This window comes from Papilio polytes, unplaced genomic scaffold (genome assembly GCF_000836215.1).
Source record: "Papilio polytes unplaced genomic scaffold, Ppol_1.0 DF821644.1, whole genome shotgun sequence".
Taxonomy (NCBI): Eukaryota; Metazoa; Arthropoda; class Insecta; order Lepidoptera; family Papilionidae; genus Papilio; species Papilio polytes.
Genome location: NW_013527560.1, coordinates 58,274 through 85,233, shown reverse-complemented (window position 1 = coordinate 85,233; position 26,960 = coordinate 58,274). Strand labels below are relative to the sequence as shown.

General features: G+C 34.8%; 1 protein-coding gene across 1 annotated transcript in view; it reads right to left on the bottom strand.

Moving 5' to 3' along the window:
* Positions 1-26,960, bottom strand: part of LOC106108327 — a 39,105-nt gene that overhangs the window by 4,114 nt on the left and 8,031 nt on the right. Inside the window, exons 2-5 of the mRNA XM_013289459.1 lie at positions 21,914-22,089; positions 16,564-16,704; positions 8,863-10,859; positions 699-8,556 (exon numbers count right to left, since the gene is read on the bottom strand). Coding sequence (XP_013144913.1) covers positions 699-8,556; positions 8,863-10,840 — 9,836 coding nt within the window. The 5' untranslated portion in view covers positions 10,841-10,859; positions 16,564-16,704; positions 21,914-22,089. The remainder of the gene's footprint in view (positions 1-698; positions 8,557-8,862; positions 10,860-16,563; positions 16,705-21,913; positions 22,090-26,960) is intronic.

Sequence of the window (26,960 nt, the reverse complement as noted above, 5' to 3'; positions counted from 1 at the left end):
AGTTTTACTGCTAAATTCGGGATAAATTCGGCTTAGTTAGGGCCTTTGAAGTATCACTTACATTCTATGGGTTAATAATAGTGCTAATTATTGTAATAAATCAAGCTTAACAATACAAATTAAAGAACCGAAATAAAATTGGCTTGCAAAATCTATAAATAATTTTATGGACCATGTAAGATAATTTTATTAAATAATTTAAAACAACAATACCTTCGGTCGGACAAAGGTGGCAAATCACTATTTTGTTGAAAACTTCCTGATTTCCAATTTTTCGGGCTTATAATGTCAGGATAGAGATAGGACGAAAAAGATTTTATCGAATAAGATTTAAACGCAAAATGTGCACGGTTATAAAATTGCATCGTTCATACTCGATTTCATCAAAGTGCAATAGATGTGAATTAAAAGTAGTAAAAACATAATAGTACGTAAGATAATAAGATATATGTATATTTAAGTTCAAAGTTTATTTATAAAATTTAATTTTGTTAATACAATAATTTAAAATTGCAACGAGACATTCTTATTACTTTAATAATTGAATATGTAATAATAGCTCAAGAAAGCAAGTGAATCGTCAAAAAGATTATCTCCTGGTACATATTCTAATTTTTAAATCAATACATCTATGTTAACTTTTAAGATAAAATGTTCTGTAAAAAAGATATAAAATAAAGTGTAAATATAAATTATACCTTGTAATGGGTTCTACTATAGGTGGAACATGTTTAGCGGCTGCAGCTTTTGACCGGCATTTTCTTTTAATTTTGTCAAATTTGTCTTCAAATATATTTATGTTATCAGTTACATTCGGATACATACTGTCCTTAATTTCTTGTTTCTTTCTAGGTTTAGAAACTTTTTTAGGTGGTTCTGACAATACTTCAGGCCTCTTGCTGTCTTCGCAATTTTTATTAGCAAGAATAGAGCTTGATACAGACTGAATTTTCTCTGTTCCATCTGATTCAATCGCACTTAAAGTTCGGGGAAGGACGAAATTACCAGATGCTTGTGCGAGCGATTGTGCTGCTGCTTCCTTTAAGCCTGATAGCAAATCGTTTTCCAAGTTTCGTACTTCTTCACTTTCAAGTATATTTTTCGCTGTAATTGAATCTACATCCCCGTCGCTTCTTAACTCGTATTCGTCACTGTTCATGACATTTTTACTTACACTTTGTATCACTTCGACCTGGTCTGTCAATTCGGTGTTTACCTCGTTTAATAATGTTACTTGTTCATTATTTTGGGGTGCCAAAGCTTCCTCGTTATTATTGGATATTGTAACTTGTTCTGCAATACTAGTCGCCGTTGTAGCCTGTCCAATATTGTTTTGTGTTTCTGGTATTTGGTCAGTGGTAGTAGTAGTTATTATTGTTGTAATCTGTTCAGTATTATTGGAAGCGTCTGGTTTATGAGATTCTTTTAATAATTCGCAGCAATCAATAAATAGTGCTTCATCGCGGCTTAGATTGCGACGCACTAAGTGTTGATTCCTTAATGTTTTATTAACTTTAGCCAGTATTTCGCCTAAAGTTGGCAAGGACGCTTTCGAAGAAGGTTTGACATTTTTCTTTTTTTTCGATACACTTATCATTTTAAGGCGGTCAAGCTGTTGCTTATAAGGTATAAGGTAATTCGGCTCTTCGAAAACGGGTGTCGTTTTTACTTTCATTTCAATTTCTGACAACTTGGAAATGTGTAGTAATGTAATTTGATGTCTCAAATAGTTATCTGGACGTTTGAATTCTTTATTACAAATCACACAAAATTTAATAGCGGGTTTCATAACTATTGCTTTTTTACGACCTCGTTTCGCAGGGGTTTTTGTTACTGATTGTGCGGGATTAGCAGTTCTTTTGTCTTCGTTAGGCTTTTTAGTGTCAGGTTCCTGTTTATTGGTTATTGGGATTTTTTCATCATCATTCGTGTCATCAGCTTCAATGGCGTTGAATGTTTCCGAAATCTTTTTAGCGGCAATTAAATTCGATTTTCTAGGTTTTCTATGAGAGAAAAACCCAAAACTTTCCATAAACTGTTCATCTCTATTTTGTTGTTCTTTGGTTGTGTTCGTAACATTCTGTGTATCTTTTTTCTTTTTTGATTTATGTCTCTTACCTGACTTAGTGTTCTCTTGTGCCGAACTATTGGTATCTGCAGTACTATTTTGTCTCGATTTTTTCTTTTCCTTTTCGTCGACATATTTTTGTAATGGTATGTCACTTTTAGAAGAATCATCGGAGTCACTTACATCTTCTTTCGAATAAGTACATTTCACTTTTACTCTTAACTCTTTTACTGGAGTCAAAATTTTATTTTTCTCAGTATTTGGATCTGTATTAGTACAGACGTTACCACTAGTAGACGGTTCCTTTTTATTTCTTTTCTTAACTTCTTGATCTCTAGTAAAACTCAGCTTGCTAAAAGCTTTATTTGACGTTAGTAATCTCCCAAAACTATCATCTTTCTCAGCCATATCCTCTAAATCTATATCATAAGGGTCATACAAAGGTGTACTAGACTTAACAACAACAGACTTTGATCGAGTTCGCCTCGCTGCAGTATGACTGTTGTAGCAAGGTGTATTTTTTGTAACAACTTCATTATTACGGGGTTTATTTTTCCTGCAAGTTTCCACAGCATTCTGTTTAACATCTTCAAGTTTTTTAGTTTCGGATCCAATATCAATATTTAGTTTTGATTTTTTACATTCCGTATTGTGATTTTTATCAGCACTAGTAAGCGTACAAGTTTTCCTTTTTTCGGTAAAAGTTGATTCAATCTCACTATTACTATTAGTACCAGATCCCATATTGTTTTTATTTTTGTCTATAAGTAGAGGAGCAGATATGTCCTTAAGTAATTTAAAAGATTCATTTTCTTGACTTAACTGAATGTTCGTTTTGCCTTTAGGAATTTCATTACTATTGGGATCTTTGATATTAGTGACAAGTGATTTAGACAGAGCATCTTCTGTGTCTTCAACAAATTTAGATTTTTTGTATTTCCGCTTTGATTGAGGAGATTTCTTTCTTTTCGATCCTTTGGCTTGACTTAAAGCTTGGACAGTAGATTGTTCAAGTTCTTTGATATTTTCATTATTTTGTGATACAGAGGACAAATTATAGCCAGTTAAGCTCACATCTTTAATAAGAACAACTGGTTCCTTTGCAATCACTTTGTCTGTTTTAGGTTGTGTTATTCTTTCTTCGTCCAATAACAACTTAGAAAATATTAGTTGCTTTTTAGTAAGAGGCAGCTTTTGTTCTGAGGGTTTAGAAATTGGCGTAGGAATTAAAGACTCAGTACTACTATTATCCACAAACATAGATTTGCCGCGTCTGCTTCTTCGTAAAGGTAAAGGATTAATTTCTTCAGTTCCTAATGAAGTTTGTTGCGACCTTCTAATTTCAGAACATTGTTTTTGTCTTTGCTTTTCAAAACGAACTATTTTTTTAATTTTTGAAATAGGTACTTCAGTACAGACGGTTTGCAGGTGAGGTGCAAGACTTTTTTTAGAATAATATAACGATTTCCGATAAAGATTACCCATGTAACTATGAAGAATGCAATTACGGATAACACATTTTTTCTTTTTAGGCTTCCCACGTATACCTTTTAATTTCTTAATATTTTCTATTGATGACTGTTGACTTATATGTGGCGAGTTAACACCGAATTTGGTTTTGTCAATACAAACATCATCCTGATTTTCATTACTAGAATGATTTTCTTTAACATTTATGACGGTTTGAGATTGTATATTTTTATTTTGCATTATACAATGTTCCCTATTGTCCAATTTGGGAGAAGAATCGTTGGCAACCAATTGAATATCAATATCTTCATTATACACTTTTTGGAAATCCTTTGTTTTAATTTGATCAATCGCTTTAGGAGGGACATGTTCTCCTTTAGGCATTCTTTGTAAGTTGCAATTTGTCATATCCAATTTAATGGCGCTATTTTCACATGTACTCAAAACATCACTGTTGTCCTGATGAATGCCGTTCCCACTTTTTAATTTCAAATTATTAATATCGTCTAAAGTAATAGCGAGCATTTTAACGGCACCTAGCTGGTTGTTCGGTAATTGTTCAATAGCCGTATATTTTAGAACAGATTTTGTCGTTTCATCTTGTTTTACTTTTTTATTCTCTATCACAGTATATTTCGCATCTGTATGCGGTGGGTAATCAGAAGATACAGAAGGTTGCGTTTGTTGGCATTGTTTCTTTTTTACAATAACCGCTAAAGTTACATCATCTTCAGAATCTTCATCGCCAATTGCAATAGGCTTTTTGGGGGGAGAAGAACGACAGTCTTCATTCATTGGTATTATTTGTATTTGATTGCCATGTGTGTCAGTAGCATCCACTAAAATTATTTCTTCGCCCATAGAATTTGATAAATCATTGGATTGGTTGTTTGTTACTTTTTCAAGATTAATTCCTGGAAGAACAATTGAATTTTCTTTGTTTGACATCGGCGTAAGTATAACTGTAGAATTTACTAAAAAGCTGTCGTTAATATTTAGAGGTCCATTAAGTGTTAGGTTTTCATTTATTCGGTTGAAAGATTTATTGGAATCGTTGCAATTTAGTAAAGGGATTTCAATTCTATCTTCAGCAATTCTAAGATTCTCATTGTAAGCTCTAATTCTGTTATTTTCTACGTCTACATCGTCATATTCGACTATTTCTATAATTTGGTCATTATCATTTGTGTTTTGATAATTCCTGTAATCCAGGCTATCTTCCAACAGTATTTGTTTATTTCTTTCGTGGGTAGTTTTCATTCGCACTGCTCTTAAATTTGCAGTCTGTTCGTTATTTCCTTTGTGTCTCAGTAAATCGGAGGATTTATCCAAATTCTGAATTTTATCAAAATCGTGATTCAATGGTACTACGTCACTTTCAATTATTCGTACGTCATTTATAATTTCTTTAACATTTTCATCGTCTGTTAAATCTATGATGACACTGGCCACTTCCTCAAAATTAACTGATTTCGCTTGTCGTTTTTGAACGGGTGTTGAATTTCTTTCTGATGTAAATGTTGATGAATATTCGCGGTCACAGATTTTAGTTGTTGCCTGGTAATTCTCATTTGAAACAACCGGTGCTTTAAGAATAACAGATTGAGGTACTGATTCCGGAGAAAGTACAGTAGACGTAGGGTATAAGACATCTGACTCGACAGCCTGAGTAAGGTTATTCATGTGTGATAGCTGGTCATCATAATTACGTTTCCTGAACAAGTCTTTCTGCTTGTTTATTAGACATTTTCTGGTTTCCGAACCTGTACTAGAAGCGGAAGCAGAAACATATTGGGGTAACACGTTTAATAATTGATTTCGATGGCCTACAGGCATAGTCCCTAAAATTTCAACTAGTTCTTGAGGTAGCATTGCAATTTTTCTAGCGGTTTCCGTATCCTGTTCTGCATCACGATTAATAATTTCTTTTCTCAGATCACAATTTTTATCAGGTGTTACATTTTGGTGTGTTGAAGTATATTCTACAATCCGGTTTGTTTCAGACGAGTTATTGTTTCTTAAGATTAAACATTTTTCATTTGTATTTACTTCAATTCCATGATTAAGATTAACATTGGCGTCCCGTACAGTTTCAACTTCATTATAACCAGATGTAGAACTAGAAATCGTTTCTTCGGGAACATTATAAAAATTTGTTACAGCAAGACTGGAAGTATTCAAGGGCACAGATACATTTTCCAAGCTATATACTGACGTTGTACTTTCTTGCGTATTCCTTGCTTCTTGAGTTGTGATATTACCATCAACCGACTGGTAAAGAGGCACCGGATCACCATTTGACATAATAATGTTTAAAGTAGAATTGTCAATTTCGTAAGGCAATTGATCCTTTGGCACTATGAAACAAATTGTCTCCGTGAAAGGCTGCGCAGATTGACTTTCAATAGTTTCATTTATTTGCCCACCATTGGACTCTGCATTAGATTGCACCAAATTTACACTACTGATTGTTTCATTAATATCTGAAGAATTAACATCATCTGTATTATTAAAAGGAGATAGTTGATTCCGGCTATGCGACCGATTAATCGAATCCATGTTTGTAGAATGCAAAATGTAGTTTGAATCATTTTCGTCAACGTTTAAGTCATCTTCATTTGAATTACTGAAGGGAGAATCGGGGGTATTGTCAATATTCACATTTTGAGATTGTTTTGTCGCGATATGGGTATTTGATATCCTAGTCAACTCCCTAGAATCTGTTTCATGTGAAAGTATATCTGTTACAATTAAATTATCGTCCATCTGTCTATTTGATAAATCTCTTGGTCCTTCTTTATTCATATGATCAACTACAATCAAATTTTCATCACTATTTCCATTATAAGGCGGTTTATGATTAGATAGATCTTGTACATAATCAATAGCATCACACTCCTGTGAAGATAAACTCGTAGACGGTGTTCTCGTTCGTTTTCTCAATGACAAATCAGTAGGGAAATTCTCATGTATACTTTCATATGTCACGCCAGTTGGATTCTCACTATTTTCTGGAGATTTAGTAGATAAATTTGTAGGACTTGATTGAGTAGAAGATTGTGGAGTTTGTCTAACGCTTAAATCTACCACGACATCCAAAGGTCCATCATCCGCAACAGTTGAATTATCAATTGTGTTGTTAGCATCTGTATTTTTATTAGATAGATCTAAAGTTTCATAACTATCATGACTATTCATAGTTAAAGCATGACGATCTTGGTGCGAATAAATCGGTGATATATCTGCCTGAGCCGTTTTTCCAGATAAGTCTAATGGAACCGTTGTTAAAGCTTCAAAACTTGTTCTTGCATGCGCTGGAGGGATTTTAAGTGGAATGTTATTATATTTAGCTGAATAATATTGTGATTTTATTTTACGTGAGGCGTCAAGGTTTTGATCCACTTCTGGTCTATTAGTTGATGCATATTGATTATGTGGTTGTGTCAAAATAGTACCCGAATTTACGTTTAAAGGAATCGAGTAATTGCTGCGCGTCAGATTTATTAGGTTACTGTTGCTTGTTAAGTCTACCAAAGCATCTTTATCGGTAACAATATCGCTGTTTTTCACTCCTGGTCCAACTAATGATTTTGAACAATCTTTCAACATCGTGGGCATTTCTGTAGTCTTTATATTTTGATCTGTATTTTTACGACTGTAGTCTTTACATTCAGATATCTGTGGCTGTAAAATATTTTTGTCCTCTTGCTGCATTTGATTCCCTGATATTTTTGGAGACTTGTGAATGACTGTGTTCCTTGGCGGAGGTAAGGGCGCTAATTGAGTAGGAGAAAGTACAACATCATTTGGAGCGTCGTTTTCCCGTGGCATAGTTTTATTTTGACATTGATCTTCGATGCGAGTATTTGTCACGTGAATTTTATCACGAGAAATTACATCAGTGCTAGATTTATGAGTATTTCTATGATCATTATCATCACTACTGTTTATCGATTTATTTTCCGCGGAAATATGTGGCTGTGATATTGCTTCATTTATGTGCCCTTGATTAGCATCTATTACGTCAAATCCTTGTCCTATATAAATAGGTTCCATGTCTATAGGCTCATCGCTGCCGCATTGAACTGAAACATGGCCAGGTATGTCACTATCAGTTTTCGGAGTCAATTTGTTCTTTAACATTGCAATACAGTCATTCAATCCTTTACGCGGCTTACTTAATTTATTTTTTCGAGAATTTTGGTACTCGAATGCGCGGTTGTGATTGAAATGTAAAGGAGGTTTATCAAGCTTAGTAACCACAGCTTCATTTTCAAATAATACACGACGATCTGATGGCAAGTGATGTTCGTCTCCGTTGTTACATTCTTGTTGAACAAGAAACAGGCGATGAAATTGAACAGCTTTGTCGTGAGTCTCAGAATCAGCCGTCAAACTAGCAATTGAATGTTTAAGAGGAACGTTTTGGGTTGGCGCATTTGAGTTATGTGAATTGCCACCTGGTCCGCTTCTACCTGATTGTGGGCTTTCTCTGTTATTCGAACCTTCACGATTTGAATGTCCTCTGACTTTTTGTGGATCACTATTAAGGTCCACTCGATTTGGTGTACTGTCTAATGAGATTTTATCAGGTTCAATACTCTCGATAGATCCACTAAGAGCCTCTTCAGTATTTTTGATAATTAATTCTAATTCCTTGTTAGATTTTCTTTTAGAACGATTTATGATAGCCTTTTTGTTTAAAGATTCATTTTTATGGCTACTACTTTTAATTATAGGATCCCTTGTTTTTGGCCTCAAAGGCAAATTGTCGTCTTCATCGTCATCATCATTAGTGAAACCAGAATCTTTTGAATCTGTATTAGAACTTGATGAGCTAATTATTGTATCAGATGTTTTTTCAACATTCATATATTTTTGATCGAAAGAATGTTGTCTAGACATTATCTCATTACGTTTTCGATCATATGTCTTTCGTGGGAACGAGTTCAAAGGATTGACTGTAACTCGGTGACGCTTTGCCGGTAGATCCGCTAACATTTTACGGATAGTTTCAGCTGAAAACAAAGAAATCTCTATAAATATATAACAAATTCTAAAGAAATACGAGTAACACAATCTTGTTAATTTATTAAGAATGAATATAAAACAGTTGTCACATGACTATGCCACATCCGCAGCTTAAACATTGTAGGATATCTGAAATGATTTTTCTAAATAACATGTAAGACGTAAAGAAGACCATGAAATAAGGACGAAACGTAAGAATTTAAAATGATGCTAACGTTTATTGTCTATGTTATATTTGAGTATAGCGTCAATTTTGAAGGTCCCGCAAGTTTTAAAATTTTATCTACACTTACCGTCACCTACTTCCGATCGCGTTTTTGGTCTAGGCCTTAACATATTTTTATTATTTCTCTGTCCTGCTCGAATATCTTTTCGCATTTTCTTACGTATCCTATTATCAGGAAGACGTGGACGACGTTTACGAACGCCAAATGGCCGATAGCGGCATTTTCGTCGTACAGTTGGTGTGTCGCCAGCGCAGTCTAACATATGCTGGTGCAAATCTTCAAGGGTTATAGATTTTTTACATTTCGTGCACTCTCGAATTCCTCTCGGAGGACGAGATCGGTTAAATATCTGACTAGGTGGCACATACAAATGTTTAAAGATATCCGCATTCAATAGAGATTCACCAACAATTTCATAATGTTCGATTTGTGCATTAGGATGTTGCGTTGAAATATGTGACGACAGCGCTCGAGAATCGTTTGCTTGCACGCCACAAGCACAACATACATAGCAACGAGGGCGAACCGATTCACCACTTAGCACCGCTGGTTGTAACACAAAAGATTGAGTAGTTGGAGTTAGTCCCAAGTTAACGGGAAAATGAAATCCTTCGGTAAAAGTTGGTGTGCCTATTCTTTTTAAAGTTTGTGTTGACAACATTGGTATTTCTTTGCTTTCGAGTATTTCTTTCAATTCCTTGCTGATTGTATTTTGCCTTTCAGTCTTTTTTTCTAAACGTAAGCAACTAAATTTGTCATCGAATTTTTTTCTCATACTTAATTGGGTCCAAATATCTAAATTGGATACATAGGTTATAATACAATTGTTTAGGTGTAAATCACTCTTTGATTGGTCTACATTAATGATGGCTCTATCATAATCCGGACTATCCCATTTCCATTTGTGCTTTGGTGCGATAGCACGCGGCACGAAACCATCAAACAAATTGCGAGAATATTGTTCGCTAGCAAGGAGAATAGGGAAACCTTCTGCTGTATTAATGGGGACACAATCCTTAGATTTTCTTGTTTTAATAAGTGAATCAGGTTCTGGGTTATCATTAAAAGATCCATCAAGATGTTTTAATAAATTTTCTTGCACGTTACTGGCCACCTTCACGTAAAAACTCGTGTCAAAACATTTCTCAAACCTCTGCGCGGTGCCATCTTCAAATGGCTTTTGCCAATCTTTTTTGGTAGACTCGCCAGTCCTAGGCGACCTGTGCACCACCCCTAGTCTAGTTAAAATTTGATCAGCGTCACTGTTATGAAATGAAAAGTTAGATGGAATTCGTTTATTCCATTGTATGTCATCTAAAACGATAATCGCATTTTTTTCCATTGCTGCTTTATGACTTATTCCTTTGGTCGAAGGCAATATTAAATTTGTTGTTATATTATCCTCTATATCAGCATCATCGTGTACTTTAGTAGGTTTTAGTTCGCATGAGATAACTATCCCATTAAAACCTTCGGTAAAGTCTTTGTTATCACGGAGAATAGACTGTGTATCTGATTTTGACGACTTTTTGTTCTCCAATGATTTCTGGCGTAGTTTACTACGATAAGGAAGCTTTTGCTTTTCACAGACATTAAGTTTATGCTGTGCCACATCTGACGTTGACGGAAATCTAGTATGACAATCAAGACAAGCGAAATATTGATTTGGGTGACTGTCCACCATGTGATGTATAATATTTGAATTATGCGCGACATGATTGCAGAAGAGACAATCAAAAAAAAAGTCTTGTTTTGAGGATGAAATATGGATGAGATGAACATGCTTCAAAGCAGTTTGTTTGGAAATAAATGTTTTGTCACAGTAGGGGCAAAAGTGTTGTGGAATCGTATTATCAGACTTGTTCACGAGATCATCTGTTTTGTTAGCCGATATTTTCAAATTAGTTGTTCTTTTAGGCTTATCCGGTAAGGTCTTATTTTCAGATTTACGCGATATTTGGTTGGATTGGGGGCTAGGGATGGATTTACGTGGTCGCAGTCTTCCATTTAAACCAGTTGCTGGTTCATCTTCCCCCGTATTCATCGTGTCTATCCCTTCGAACCTACAAATAAAAAAATAAAATTAAAGGGGATAAATAATTTGGAAAAAAGCAAGCCTCAAATCTCAAAAAATAATATAATAAACGCTAAATCATAAACTAGATATAGTAATAATTAATCTGTCAGTATACTATGCAAAAATAATGAGTGATTGCCTAGCCGTTGATGCAGAGAAGCAGGTAGGTTCTTCTCACATCTTTAAATGCAGGGGTGATTTTTGAGAAATTACTAATCCCGGAAACTAACCACGATTAACTTAATGTTCTTTAGATCCCACACAATTTTAATTTACTATCTATATTATTTTAGGTTATTTATCGGCTAATTCCTTATGTGGTTCTAATTATATTGATCTGTTCTTTGACTAACAGATAGCGATGCTGAGGAACAAAATGTTCGAACGAAAGTGCGATGTCCTATTTATAACTATTAAAATCACTATGCTAAAAAAATATATATTTTTTGTATCAGGGTTAAAACTCCTACCATTGAAATCCTCTACAGCTAGAATAACTACAACTGGTGCTAGCACAAACAAACTATCCGATGTGTGCATAAAGTTTAATTAAAAGTTGTAAATTTTATAGTAGTTATTTTTTAGATTTTTGTCAAACCAACTATCTCTAGAGTCCTGAGAATACCTCATGGCGATTTCATCTACTATTATCGAGCGCATAAGATATTAAAATATTTTAATTTAAATATAAAAAAAGGACATGACACCTATAATACATACGTATAAAGCAAAGTTGTGTTTAAATCTATTTTGATTAAAAACCTTAGAATCCATACAATCTCATCATACATTTTTCACTACGACCTTTTATTCATCATTCATTCATAACACTTTTGGTCAAATCGACTAAGCTCCAGCGGTCGGTCGACTTATGTAAAATCAAAGCTCGAACTCGCCAGGAAATGTTCCTAATGAGGGTAAGAACGATAACCAAATGTGCAATTTAGATAACGATTGATTTTAAACTTATAGGGGTCCAACTAGGGCAAATTAGCACCCAATTATTCCTGCAAGGCCTATCTTTTCATATAGAGATAGACTGGTGGAAAACTCTTGCGACATCACTTTGAAGGTATTTTTAAGCGCTTAAAATTGGTTAATACCATAGAAACACCATTCTTAATTATTATTGTCTCCACCAATCCCGATTCATTAAAATGTTATAGAAAGTGTAAGTTGGAAGTGTCAGTTTTTTTTAAAACCAATTGGTAACTTTTAACCATTAAATTATTTACGACACATTTTTTTTTGCGTCGTAAATAAAAAGATCATATAAAAGTTTCCAATTTTTTCTCATTCGTACTTTAAAGAAGATAACGATTTTAAAATGCGCCTCTAAACTCGGTACCGAAGTCAAGCCGATAACTGACGTAACTAACTAAAATACGGTGCTAACTAGAAGTAGACAATAAAGTTTCCATACAACTGTTTGCTAACAAAGAAACGAATTAAAATTTCGATGCAATTATTTAATGAATATTTTATTGTTTAATTTTCGCTGCGTGCCGTCCCGGTGGCCTAATATTAGTCCTCATTCTTATCCCATCCTATTCTCATAAGGAAAGGAAGGGAAGTGTTCATCCCCTCTTCGTTACTTTTATCCCTTTTAAGGTGACTTTAATACATTGGGTTCGAGTCAATTTAAGATAAACTTTTGAAATTAATTAAGCAATCGAAGGTTATTTCTTTTGGATAGGTCCGTTCTAGTTCTATATATTGTATAGAGGGACACTTAATTGTCGCACCATATAGCATTTCTGAGGTATTCAGTTTCCACCGTTTTTCAACTTTAACTTCAATATCTTTTTTGGGATAATCGGGATGTAGAATGTCGGCACAGTATGTACTACTCTTCCTTACATCTCTATCACTATATTCGAATTCACTCCCTTCTTACACATATCTTTCGCACAATACACTTTTGTCACTGGAAACTGAATATATTTGAGTTGCAAGATTTGTACAAGATACATTCGAGTATCTCATGTGAACGATCGAAAGATTTATGGGGCTTATGGAGCGCAATATTTATTGTTTAATCTCTACGTATGTTTTGCAATTTTCAATAAATTTAAAGTTATTTTATTTTTGTAGTTCACACCCAATATGCAAAAGTGAAATGTTATACAATTTGTAATCATCAAATGAGAATGGTATTTTATTATGTTTGTTTTATTACTCTAATATGAATAAAATTACATTTTGGATTACTATATTTGAGAGATGTTAAATCAATGATACTAAATTACTTACCCTATAGTTCTTATTTAAAAGGCAAATTAATAACTCAGAATGCGGCTGTTATAAAGAATATACGAGCCCCGATGCAAAATAGTTCGTCTAGTGTGAAATTTCCTCTGTGAGATTTTTTCTATCTTCATTATTTTGTCTATCTTTATTAAATAATAAGCTTTTCTACAATAGGAAGTCGCGTTACTTATGGCTTTTTTAAATTATGAACAAATAAACTATTTTACCTTTTTAATATCATAGATATCCTGTTTTAAATTCGAACAAATTATTATATAAGTTTTTTTTTAATTCGAAGTAATTAAAATAGTTCGTCTAATTGTTAATTGATGCAAGTTCGTCTATCGTTGAGTTAAATAAGATTATTCCTTCTTTGTACAATTATGTTCCACAATTTAAATTTGTAAGAGAAATTCTGTCTCATTTGTTAAGTGAAACAGTATAAATTCAGAAAATTTCAGTTATTTTCATTAGTTTTCAAATAACAATGGATCGTGGCAAACCCGTGTGTGAAGAGTGTTCGAAAGCGAATAGTTTGTGGGGTCGATGCTGTCAAATCAAGTTTCCAAATATCTAAAGACTCGATACTTCCCAGATTCACAGTTCAATCTATCATTCAGCACTTTAAAAAGAATAGCACGACTTGTTTGAAGAAAAATAGTCGACCACGCATCACGAGTGCAGCAGAAAACAGAGTCCTGAAGAAAATTATCAAAAATAATCGTCGTGCTCGAACTGGAGAACTCGCGGTGCAATGGAAGGTGCACAAAGAAATCTCCGTTGATACATGTGAAACAGTCCTTAAAATAATGGGCTACGGATTTTACACCGATAAGGAGAATTCCATTTGACCGCATACAACTTTGAGCGACTCAAATCGTCAACGACCGAGCTCTTACCGATCGGCTAGATCTTCTGGTCTTGCGGAGGGACGTCAGTTCCCTCTGCATTTTTTACCGTATTTACCAAGGGGAGTGTTCCGAGGAGCTGTTTGGAATGATTTCTGCCGCAAAGCTTCGTCATCGGACGACACGACAGACCGCCAGTTACCATCCTCACCGAGTTGATGGCTGGCATTCCACAACCATGCGATTTTCGCGGAACTTCCTGCCCCGCACAGCCGCGTTGTGGAACGGTCTGTCCTCGGCGGTATTTTCAAAACAATATGACTTAGGGTCCTTCAAGAAGCGAGCCTACAATTTCCTCAAAGGCCGGCAACGCATCTGTAGTTCCTCTGGTGTTGCGTATGTCGTATAGGTGGTCGTTGACCACCTCTGTGTTCCCGCCGCTCGTTTGCCCCCTTCTAATATAAATAAAAACCACTGGTGACTGCTGTACAAAAGAAAAAAAGGGTTGAAGTTTGCCCGTGATCATTTAAATTGGACTTCCGATCAGTGGCGTTGTATCATTTGGAGTGACAAATCCAGATTTAAAGTTACAATAGGCGATTAGAGAAAAAAGTGATTCGGTACAAAAATGAGGCATTTCATACTGATTTTCTCGAACGAAAAGTGAAGTTTCCGGCTTCTCTTATGATATGGGGCTGCATGTAGGCACAACGTGTTGGTGGTATGCAGTTTGTGGATGGTTCTATCAATGCTGCGAGCTATCAAAACCTTTTGGAAGAGAGTTTATTGCCCTCTATTCCGGCACTCAAGCATCAAGATTCCTTTATTTTTCAACAATATGGTTTCTCCTTCCATACTGCAAGGACAACAAAGACGTGGCTACTGGCGAAAAGCATCCCTACAATCGAATGGCCATCTAACAGCCTGGACTTGTCGACGATCGAAACCTTATGGTGGAAAAAAGAAAAAAGTTCTTCGTAAAAATCGATCGAAGAGCGACTTAAAGGCTAAACTCTTGGCTGTATCGGAGTCAGTTACGCCTGAGCAGAGTACAGCGTTGGTTGCAATCATGCCTCTTCACATTAAAGCTGTCATTGAGAGCAAAGGCGACACAACTAAGTGGTATAGTTTGATTTAGTAGGGATGGGTTGTGTAAAATCAGTCATGAATCTTATCGATTTTCGATTTTTATTCTTGTAGAAATTGGAATCGATAGATTCATAGTTATAACTTATGGATCAAAATAAAAAAAACACTGTTTTCTCAAATTAATAATTACCTACAGAACCAATACAAAGAATGAGAGCTATTAATATTTATTATTACTACAGTCGTACATAATTGAATTGGATGTCGCTATTATTATTGTCAACGCTTTATTTTCTACACTATAATAAATACTAGATAAAATAGGCAAAATGCATATGACGCCAAATTGGACCAAACTTTTTGTAAGAACTCTTTGTTACTATAAAAACATACCTGTAAATATTTTTTTTAATATATTGTGATTTAGTGGCAAAATTTAATCATTTAAAAGTGTATTTTTTAAGATTTCCTCTGTTAGTTCTAAAACGCACACTGTTGATCGAAGCAAGTGGCTTATCTAATATGGTGTCGTTGTGTTGTCAATACGCAGTTCATTTACGTTAGTTTTTATAGAAATTCACTCTTTTAGTATTTTACTGTAGACACTATATCAAAACTAACTTTAAATTAAAAAACAAATGAAAAGAATCATTAACTACCACCTATTTGTACCAGGAATATTAAAAATGAATCGATTTTTGACTTTTTGACCTTGAGAAGCAATGAGATACTTTGTTGTTTTTTACATCGAAGTGACATCTGAGCGTATGTTATGAATGGAATATGACAACTGACGTCAGTTGTCTCATGCCAACTCCGGTGGCGTTTTAGTCGCACGAAAATAATCGTAATTTTATTTTATCATTTTTATGTCAATGGTTGTATTTTTTCGAGTCATTATTTTTTTCTGGTTACCTTATATCATGAAGAATCGTTTACAAAAAAAAATATGCATATTCCCTATTGTCCTCTAAATTAGTTAATAAGAAATTAATAATTTTAGTTAAGTTCGATAAATTTTATTTAAACCGAATATCGATAGTTCATAATTGTTCGCTACGTGTATGTTTCGTCATTACGATACCTGCCTATTAAGTACTTCATTTGACTTCATACAAATTGAATTCGATACTTCATATGTATCGAATTCTTCTTCAAAATCGAAATCTATCTTATTTAGACAAACTCTAGACGAATTATTTTGCACCAGTAACAAGGGTAGACGAATAGTTTTGTATTGGGTTTTTTAGAATGTTTTTTTTATTATTATTTTATGTTATGTAAAGTCATGAAGGAATTGTAGTTATGTTAAAATAAAATTTAAAACGTTCCTCAAATTGTGGTTTACTTTTTATTAAATTTTCTTAATTATTTTACTAATAATTACTTTTTACATTTTACGCTTTGCACTACTTTCCCTACTAGACGAAATATTTTGCATCGGGGCTCGTAATACCTACTCATTTTAACTAACAAACGTCCTAATTATTTCACAATACTCACGGTGTCAACAGGAGCACGTATTCTGCATAAATGACATCGATATAAGCATCTGATGCGATTGGATCCGGCGCGAAGATATCCGGATCGAATCCTACATCATGCTTGGTTTTTCCCGATGTCAATAAACCATCTGGAGGGTATCTGGATCAAGGAGGATTAACTAATATAAAATTTACCATTCATGTTTCTTCAGATGAAATAGTCTTTGAAGTGAATAAATAATTTAAAAATTTGACCTAGTTTATTACGAGACAAGATACCCTAATGCAATAAAAACAAGTATTACGCGTACAAATGTTTTTTTTTTTTAAGTCAATTCCTATCTTCACCATTTTTTTAGTTAACATTTTGAATTACATTAAACAACGTTGTTTTATTAACATTTTATTGTTTTATAAACGGCCATTTTGTAGTGACGTTCATATAGATTTATTGATAGTCTACCGTGTACTAATAGTCAAGCGCTTTCATTTGATACCGATGTTAGGGTGATTATACAAAAATATCTGCTCCGCTATTTTGAAATGGCTTAAATCTTGAATTTACTTTTCGCGTACAGTACTCTACCTCTACTAACCAAGCCTGTCCAGTTGATACATAGAAGGGGTTGTAAAAATATGTGCCATCCACCATTTCATTGCGGCTATCATTTTGGATTTACAGAGATATTGATTACATTAAATAGTTTTTTCGTAATATGTAAAAGTGTGTACCAAATTTCAATCCAATCTAAAAAGGGAGATCTAACGCAAAATTCGACATTTTTTCCAAAATAAATTGTCAGGTATTTTAATATATTGCTATTAATATTTAGTAAAAGCGTTTAGTATAAATACACGAACAATTTTTTTTTTAATATTGCGACCTATATAGTTAGAGATAGAATACTAGTGATGACCTTCCGTCATCAACTTTCCTGATGAAACCTACATTACGTGAAAGAGCACATTTTTTAAACATGTTGTAACAGGGTTGCCTAATCCTAGCCTGGCAAGGCTATGGTTAATTGATGTCTGTAGTGGGCAATTTTTGCAGCAAAAACCCCTCATCGAGTTTCCTGAAAATTTTGTCACCAATTGATAGTACGTAACGTAAATATTACTCGACGGTGGGGTTGCCTATCTTTTTCCTGACAAGCGTGAGGGTTGCCAGCTATTAAATGGCGACAAAATAGAGGCTAATTACCTTTATCAAATTTCCTCATGAAATTATACTCAAAATGAAGATATTTATGTTCCTAACACAATGGTATAGGGTTGCCTCACCAAAACTTGGCAAGAGATAGGGTTGCTACGGTTTAAAGCTTCTCAAATCTATCTAATAAAGATCGATTAGATTGACAATAGACTAACTATCCTCATTAAAAAATACTCCTCCCGCAGTCTGGCGAAAATTGCGAATCGAACTACGCCTCACACTTCGAAATCGGCCAAGCATTTAGGGTCTTGGGGCCCGTCCTCGGCCTCTGTTTCCTTAGTTTCCTGCTGAAAATAAATTTCATATGTACATAATAACATACTTAATGCAATGGCATAGGGTTGCCTTGTCAGAATCAAACATTTAGGATCTAAGGGCCCATCCTCGGTTTCTGTGTTCTGAGTTTCCTGATGAAATTGTACTCAAAATGAAGAAATTAATGTGCCTAACACAATGGCTTAGGGTTGCCTCATCCAAACAAGTCCAAACACAGGGTTGCCGCGCTTCAAATGTTCTAAATCTACTCAATAGTATATATCGCATATATTGTTAAAAAAACTAACTATTCTTACTATTGAGTCGATTTCGAACCTTTGAACCGCGGCAACCCTGTGTTTGGACTTGTTTGGATGAGGCAACCCTAAGCCATTGTGTTAGGCACATTAATTTCTTCATTTTTAGTACAATTGTATCAGGAAACTCAGAACACAGAAACCAAGGATGGGCCTCTAGATCCTAAATGTTTGATTCTGACAAGGAACCCTATGCCATTACATTGTGTATGTTATTACCTACATATGAAATTTAATTTCAGCAGGAAACTAAGGAAACAGAGGCCGAGGATGGGCCCCTAGACCCTAAATGCTTGGCCGATTTCGAGTGTGAGGCGTAGTTCGATTCACATTTTTCTCCAAAGTGCGGGAGGAGTATTTTTAATGAGGATAGACTAACTCTATTATCAATCTAATCGATCTTTATTAGATAGATTTGAGAAGCTTTTAACCGTGGCAACCCTATCTCTTGCCAAGTTTTGGTGAGGCAAACCTATATCATTGTGTTAGGAACATTAACATCTTCATTTTGAGTATAACTTTATAAGGAAATTCGATAAAGGTAATTAGCTTCTATTTTGTCGCCATTTAATAGCTGGCAACCCCCACTCTTGCCAGGAAAAAGATAGGCAATCCCACCGTCGAGTAATATTTACGTTACGTACTATCAATTGGTGACAAAATATTCAGGAAACTCGATGAGGGGTTTTTGCTGCAAAAATTGCCCACTTCAGACATCAATTAACCATTGCCTTGCCAGGCTAGGATTAGGTTACCCGGTTACAACATGTTTAAAAAATGTGCTCTTTCACGTAATGTAGGTTTCATCAGGAAATCAAATGAGGGAAGGAAAAACGCTTTGTATCTTAGCCTAATACGAATCCTAAACATAGCCAGCAACATCGCGTTTTACTAAATACAATATTCGCTTGGCTTAAAGTAATTTCGCTCACGCGGTAACTTATCAATTTCTACTTGCTATGGTCAATTTTTATGAGCAGTTTAACCGTTGCTCACTTTGATATGGTAAGCATAATTTAATGCAAAAACTGTCGAAGAGGCCTCGTCATATCACTTCGACAATTTTTATAATACGAGTATGAAATAAGACTCCTCTTATGAAATTGTTTCTAAATCTTAATCTATATTTACACTAACATTATAAAGAGGAAAGATCGGCATTTTTTATTTTTTTATGTACTCGATTCACGTAAAACTACTGAGCCGATTTAAAAAATACTTTCGCCATTAAAAGGTAATTTATCTGTAACAGACTATAGTATTAATTTTAACGACGGTGACGTCGCGAGCAACAGCTAGTTTTATATAAAAAGCTGTGGAATATGATACTATTTGTTATCGGGTGACAACAAAGAGAGATTAGTACTTATTGTTTTCTTAAAACTTAAAAATGGTGAGACATAATTTGATTTTGTAATGACAGTCGAATCAAGAAATATTTTGTTTTATACCTGCATGGATGGATGTCTATTTACGAGTATGAGTGTGTAAGTGTTTACTGACTTACTGACGTAAATTAGTGTGTATGTGCCTTTTAAATGGGTATATATATGCTTGCATATGCCAGAATTGTGTTGCAAAAGACGAACTATAGGGACGCATCATGGAAACAGAATCATCGTGTCCAATCATGTCCATTAGTCGGATACGTGGCCAGTCGATAACTTCCTACCGTAAAAATGGGCTCACAGAGTATGCCTGTCGGCCGTCCAGGTCTTTCAAAATTACTTAAAGTGACGACTCGCCTTCACGCTCCGCACAGATGAACGTGTAAAGTATATAAAATACTCCATATTTAATGGTGAGCGAATCTGCGGATACTAAAGCGTCGGTGGCTCAGTGGTTTGAGCACTTGACTTGTAATCTACAAATCTTGGGTTCGAATCCCGCCATGTACCAATGTCATATACAAAAATATTTAATGTATGACTAGTTAGTCAATATAATTGTATTCTAAATTGGCATTAGACATACCGAAATGGCGAAAATTAAATTGGCACAAATATTACGGCTTTCAGTCTCTCAATATGTATAGGTCAGTGATAAGTACCTACTTAAATTAGGACATAGATTATTTTTTCAGTGAGAATTGTGTTAATTTAAATTTTTCAGTTTTAATAATATAATTAAAATTTGATGAAAGGATTATTAAGTTATAAAAAACTTTTGCACTTGACTCTGAAAATTTTAATCGGAATCGGTCCACCGATCAGTACAATGGGAAACACCCATTTTAATGACTTGAAGTCGCAGATTTGCGGCGATTCTGGTGACACTAATTCTACTACGCCCGCGCTCGTCAATCATTAGAATCTCGCACCGTGAAAAATGACATTAAGTTTTATTGCAAGAAAAATATACCTTTTGCTATGTCATAAGCTTAATCTTTAATATTGATTTTCGTACGTAATATTTTAATGTTGTATAGTTATATTTTGTTAATACAAATAGCATCTTAAAAATTTAATACGCTTCAATACGCAACAATATCAATAAATCTGCCGGCAACAATAAAGTTTCATGAACATACTAATAGTATAAGAGACGAGGCGTGAGTTTCGAGATTTACTCTTGCATGTGCAGTCAAATATAAGGGAGGCACCTACACCTAATCAAATTCTCCAATCACACATACAACTGTCCACATATAGCCGCGCTTTTACGGCAACCAAGTAACAACGTCACGGGGATTTTTTTTCTTACAACTTTGTGTCTGTTTAATTTCCTTGCGTAGAGAGCAAAATGTCAGATAATTAAATTGTAGACTTCTTCGTGTAAATACCTCAGCCTATCTTAAACTGCCACGCTAGATGATTTTTAAGACTTTTTTTTAGGTTAATATCTGAATGGGATGCCAAAAGCTTTACCCCTTAAAGAAAGTTTTACGGGAGGTGAGAAAACTTGATTGGGTGCAAAGTTCCTCCCTTATGTTTGACTGTACACACTCGAGTAAATTCTAAAATCACCACTTTGCTTTCCCTTGAATAAACAACGAAAATAAAAAAAAATATTACGCAAATAAAATAGGGAAAAAATCAATAAAATTACAATAATAAAAGAAATAAATAAAATCCCCTCTTACTAGACTTGATTAGACGAAGACAGTAACTTTTCACCAAAATAGATATTAACCGTGATAGAATTTATCTATCAATGTTCATCAGGACGTAAATTTGCCGCTACTCCATTTGGTTAGATTATTCTTCAGCAAAACAGCTGGATAATCTAATTATTGAAATATAACGCTGAAAAAAAGCAACACCACAACGAATGAATTTTAGCGCAACAGGTAAGAGTTTCGCTAGATACAGAATAGTGACAGCCGCTAAAATATACGCAACATACATCTAAAACAAAGTGTTTTTTACAAGCCAATGAGTGGAAATATTGCGAAATGGCTTAATAACAAAAAATAATCGCTACAAAAATCATAAACTATTTTAACATTGATGGTGCGATATGAATTTGTTCTGGCAAAGTTGAGTAGAATGTCAATCGTGCAGTACTTAGTAATGGTGGTAGGAACTAAATTTTGAGTGAAGACAATGATTGATACTTGTACGAGCTTTTGGTTTACTTACATCTGCCGTTGTGGGGCGGCGCAGAGCGCCCGCCCCCGGTTGAACACAGGTCCACACGTGGCGCCTTCTCCCCGGTGTGGCCAATACGCAAATAACCACTACGATTTTCTTCACAGCAGACGTGCGTCGAGACAGCCAGCTTGATGCAGGCCGCAGCTCACAACAAACAATAACACCTGAAAAACACGTAAGTTTTAACCAATTGACACTCCACTCCACCAACGTGTACTTAACTATATTTAGCTATTTAATGTCTATCACTTTTCTACGTTGGAAAGGCGCTTAAATTTTATCGAATAATTCTTAAATCGTACAGGTAATGAAAGTAAACAAAATGTTCGTTGATATATTACAAATCAGTATCTTACTTATGACGTATATTTTGTAAAGCATGAAACATAATTCTCATCTTAAATCAGAAGTTAACGTATGGCATATTGTGCTAATAATGCATAATAAATAAACTTGTAATTCGAGTCATTTTTTAGTTTAATTCTCAGCGGAAAATTTAAATTTTAAATGTTTCTTTATTTTGTATTACTGCGATCAAGTAGTTTTAGCTTTTAGCTTTTAAATCTTCTTATATCATTCGGTGTTTAATTTTTAAAACGAAATCAATTAAAAAATAATTGTGAAAAACACACAAAAATTGAATTGAGTAGCGCGTCATTTCATTTAATTTTCTATTGAATTTATTATTTACTAAATCATTAGATAAGGTTGAAATATACATGTACCTAAGATAGGTATCGGTCGCAAACGAGTAGCAATCCGCGCTAGTGCCGCATGAGGCGGCTGCTCCGCTTGAGCACTAATTTACTACTGAAGCTCCGGAGAACGACAAGGGCGGGCGGGCGACCGCCAGGTTACCTAGGGATGGGAATATCGTATTCGAATTACTCAGCGCGCAGTAGCTAGTGATGTTCCGTCACGTACCGGTATAAATTATTTTTGTTTGTCGATACGAACATTTTTTAAAATAGCAAGTAATATTTTATCAACTGCGGTACATCATTTTAATAACTATTATTGATAATTTTTAGACTCGAATTCCCGATTAAACGCTATTTGCATAAGAGGAACAAAATGAAATGATATCCGATAGGTATCTTATAAATATCACTATCGTTATTATATTTAAATCGGAAACAATGCAATTATGTTTATGCCTAAAATTTTATCTACATATTGAAATTACGGCTTTACGAATTAAAATTCCCGATATTTTCGACGATGTTGTATTTTACATTGATAGATTTATCCCCTATGATCATGAAGCAATTTTCAATGGTATTCTGAGGTAGACAAAGTAAAAAAAATACATTTTAGAAAATAATGATAAGTATTATCAAAAAAATTACTTATTTAAATATTTTATTTATTCACTGTTTAAATGTTTTGCCCTTATAATTCCTTGTATTTCTCGCAAATCAGCTCATATACCTACGCAATCTGTCTGTGTCTATAAAAATCTACAGACACAATTCTCGGTAAGGTTGTCGAATTGTTTGCTTACGTGTTGTTTTCGTATTTAGCTTCTCAGTTTTCTTCCAATATGTTATTACTATTTTTTTTCTTTTTCGCTCTTGACTAGGTTCACGCGAAATTAAAAAAAAAACGTAATAAGTAGCATAGGCCTTTTTGCCACTTTATTAAGTCTGTTGAGCCCTTCTGCTGATACCTTATAACAAACATTCATGTATCCGTCCATATTTCGCATCAATTAACATTTATAAAATTAGTAAAAAGCACGCTGAGTTGAACAGAAGCCCCCTTTGGCGTCTGTTTTTACATAAATTTGATACAAAACCACCATGACAGTTTAATTCATTGTTGGCCTATTAACTACCTCTATAAGACGGCAACCTCTACTGGTAAACTATCAATTTTGAAATAACGAAGTCTCCCAGATGCAGGATTTTCGTTATGAACAAAACAAAGTGTAATAAAACTTAACTGTTTGGACGATAGTGGCATACTAAGTCACGGTATATTTATTGAAAATGTAATTTTATTAATAGCATCTTACAAACTATTAGCAACTAATTATAATTTTGTAAAACTACAAAGTACGCAAAGTTTATTATAGCCTCGGGTAATGTCTGAGGAGCATCTTCAGGCATGAATACCTCCTATTTCCCCTTAACCGTAGACGTCTTTAACAAGTTCCTTGCAGTTTGCGTGAGAGTTTCTTGTTGGGAACATCAAGCTAAGTAGGAACTGAAAGCTTTATCAGGTTTCAACGAAGATGGTTTTAAGATATATAAATAATCTATCAATCCAAATAAGTAAAAACCTATTCAGGAAAGAAAATGCTTATCTAGTTAAAACGTTATGGTGTTGTGGATTGGTGTTCATTCTACCTATCATTTCTGTGTACATATGTGGGCTGACAAAAATCGCAGCAAGCCCTATAATCCTCATTTCTATCGGGACGAATGAACAAAGATAAGTCCTTACATTAATAATATGGTTAATATCGCCTTCACATGTACCAAAAATTTAAAGGGCTACAATTGTTCCATACATAATTTTTATGTAAGTCTTATAGTTTAGGCTACATAAGCAAAGAAAGCAAAAAAGACCCCAAATTTCGTCGCGCGATTTTGAACTAAACTATTTAACTACGTCGTAGTCTTTGAGTCCAAAAATCAAAGAAAAATGGTACCCACCTGCAAGCACTACCTTTCGGATAAAAAAAAATTATCAAAATCGGTCTACCAGCGGCGGGGTTATGCCGTAACACACATAAAAAAACATACTGCCGAATTGAGTACCTCCTTCTTTTGGTAAGTCGGTCAAAAATCAAGCTTTAACGCTAGATATTGAGAATATTCTATAATGAGTGTATTATATAAGTATTTAGTTTATAATTACACACCTATTCATCTCATCTTCCCTTCCCTACTCCTATAAGGTAGTATCAGCGTACCGGGTTTTAATCTCTCTCATCCAAAACTCTATCATCCGTCATCGTCTTCATTCCCTTCTTGATCATATCAACTTACACGCAATCTGGGTGGATTGGACAATCTCTCTCTCTCTCACTCTCTCACTCTCTACCTCAACCGGAGTACTTCTCCACACTCATAAATAAAGTTCTCTTTTTTACAAGTGATTCGTCACTCCTCATAGCATATATGTATATGTTATGGACCATGCTAACCTTTTACTGCCTAAGTTCTCTACCTTGGGGGCTACTTTCAGACTTAGGCTCCAACCCCTCCCTCCCACACCAACGGATCCCGCCTTGTCGTGGCGGCGGGGCTCTAGTAGCCGTGGCTTGGTCCACCACGGTGAAGCCAAGAGGAACCATGACCGGCTTAGCGCAAAGGTCACGCCGGTTGCCCCGCCGGGTGGCCTGTGCCGCGACGCCGGTCCAGTGGGGAGGGCGCTCAGGGTCCTACAGGGGGGCCGACTGACACGCGCCTCCTAGGCACTGGTAGTCCCTAGGACCTAGGACCGCGGATGTGACGAGGCGGGGCGCGGAGGCTGTAACATCCGCATTTCTGCCATATGTGTTTTCCTTTCGTCTATTCTTTTACTGCCCAACATTCGCATGCATACATCATGACTGTCTTTCAAATTTTCCCTCTTTATTTTAAGGAGAATTTGCTGGTCGCATATTACTCCTATGACTTGTCGCCATTTCATCTATCATCCATAATTACACACCCATTATTTTTTTTTAATTATTGAAATAGTAAGATATATAATTTCAATTTATTTCTCCCAAGTAGGCGAGTCAGATGGCCGACCGTAAAAATCAAGCTAAATCATGAAAGTTTGTAAATACTAGCGCTCCCGTTGACCCTACATGAGTTGTATAAGACCATGAGATGATGAAATATATAGATGAATATTAAATAATGAATATACATTAAAACTATATCTAAAAAATAAAACTAAGTTTTGTTGAACATGATCCTGTAAACAAGGAATATGTTATGCATAAATTAGTTAATAATGACCCGCGAAGATACGAAAAGCTTGTTTATGGATTAATAGTATAAAAATAACGTATTTTATATCTACGTATCTTATAAAACTTTTAAAGAAAACGGAACCGACGTCGTTTTGCGTTAAATTTTAAATGGAGTAAAGTCTAAAAACGGCCACATGGTTTGAATAATTTAGCCATGCATCGGTTTCAAGCGAGGAGGGAAAGTGTGACGCCAGTGCCGACCACTGCAAGTCCCAACTATGACTTGACAACTTAAAAATTCACAGCCTGTAATTAGCATTTTTTATTATGTGATTCGATTCTATGCCATCAATGACACATTTATCGATTTTTCAAGTAACTATTTTTATTTATGTTACTGTAAAAGTACGAACTCTACTAAGTCCTAAGAATTACCAGTAAAACTTAAGATTTACTGAGTACTGAAAGTCCGAAAATTTATACGACTTTACAAGCAATTGTTACCACCATTCACTTGGTGAAAGATAAGGTTTTTCAAATAATTGGCAAACCGGGAAAAGGCGATAAACGGCCGATTTTTTTTTTTAACAAAAATATGAGTAAACACATTAATGGTCAGATTCCTATAAGTAGCAATATTCAAAGTGACATGATGCGAACCACTTACGCCCGGAAATATCAAATAAGCACACATACACAGAAGCTGGCACATATGCTCAAGCATAACCCTATTTTACGAGTCACGTTTTATACAGTGGTTGAGCCACGTACAAACTACTGAAGTTTTCTAAATTTATATGTTTTCCCAACAAACTAAAATTCACAAAGTCAAAATTTAAGTTTCGCCTAAATCATAAACTTTTCTACATATACTTCTAGGTTTTCAACCAGAGTCCTGGAAAGTGCATCCAATACGCGTTTTGTTTTTATCCCCATTTAGTTCTGCTTTTACTTTTTTCTTTAATTATAACCTCTATTAGAAAGGTCAACCAATTAAAGCTTTTTCATACTTGGGTTTGACGTGTATTTTCTTCCTTTAGCGTGCGTTCGCACGGGCAGACTTTGTACGCCGCGGTAAAGTTCAAGGTCAGCAGACTTTTTACGCCCACGAGATAGGTGTTC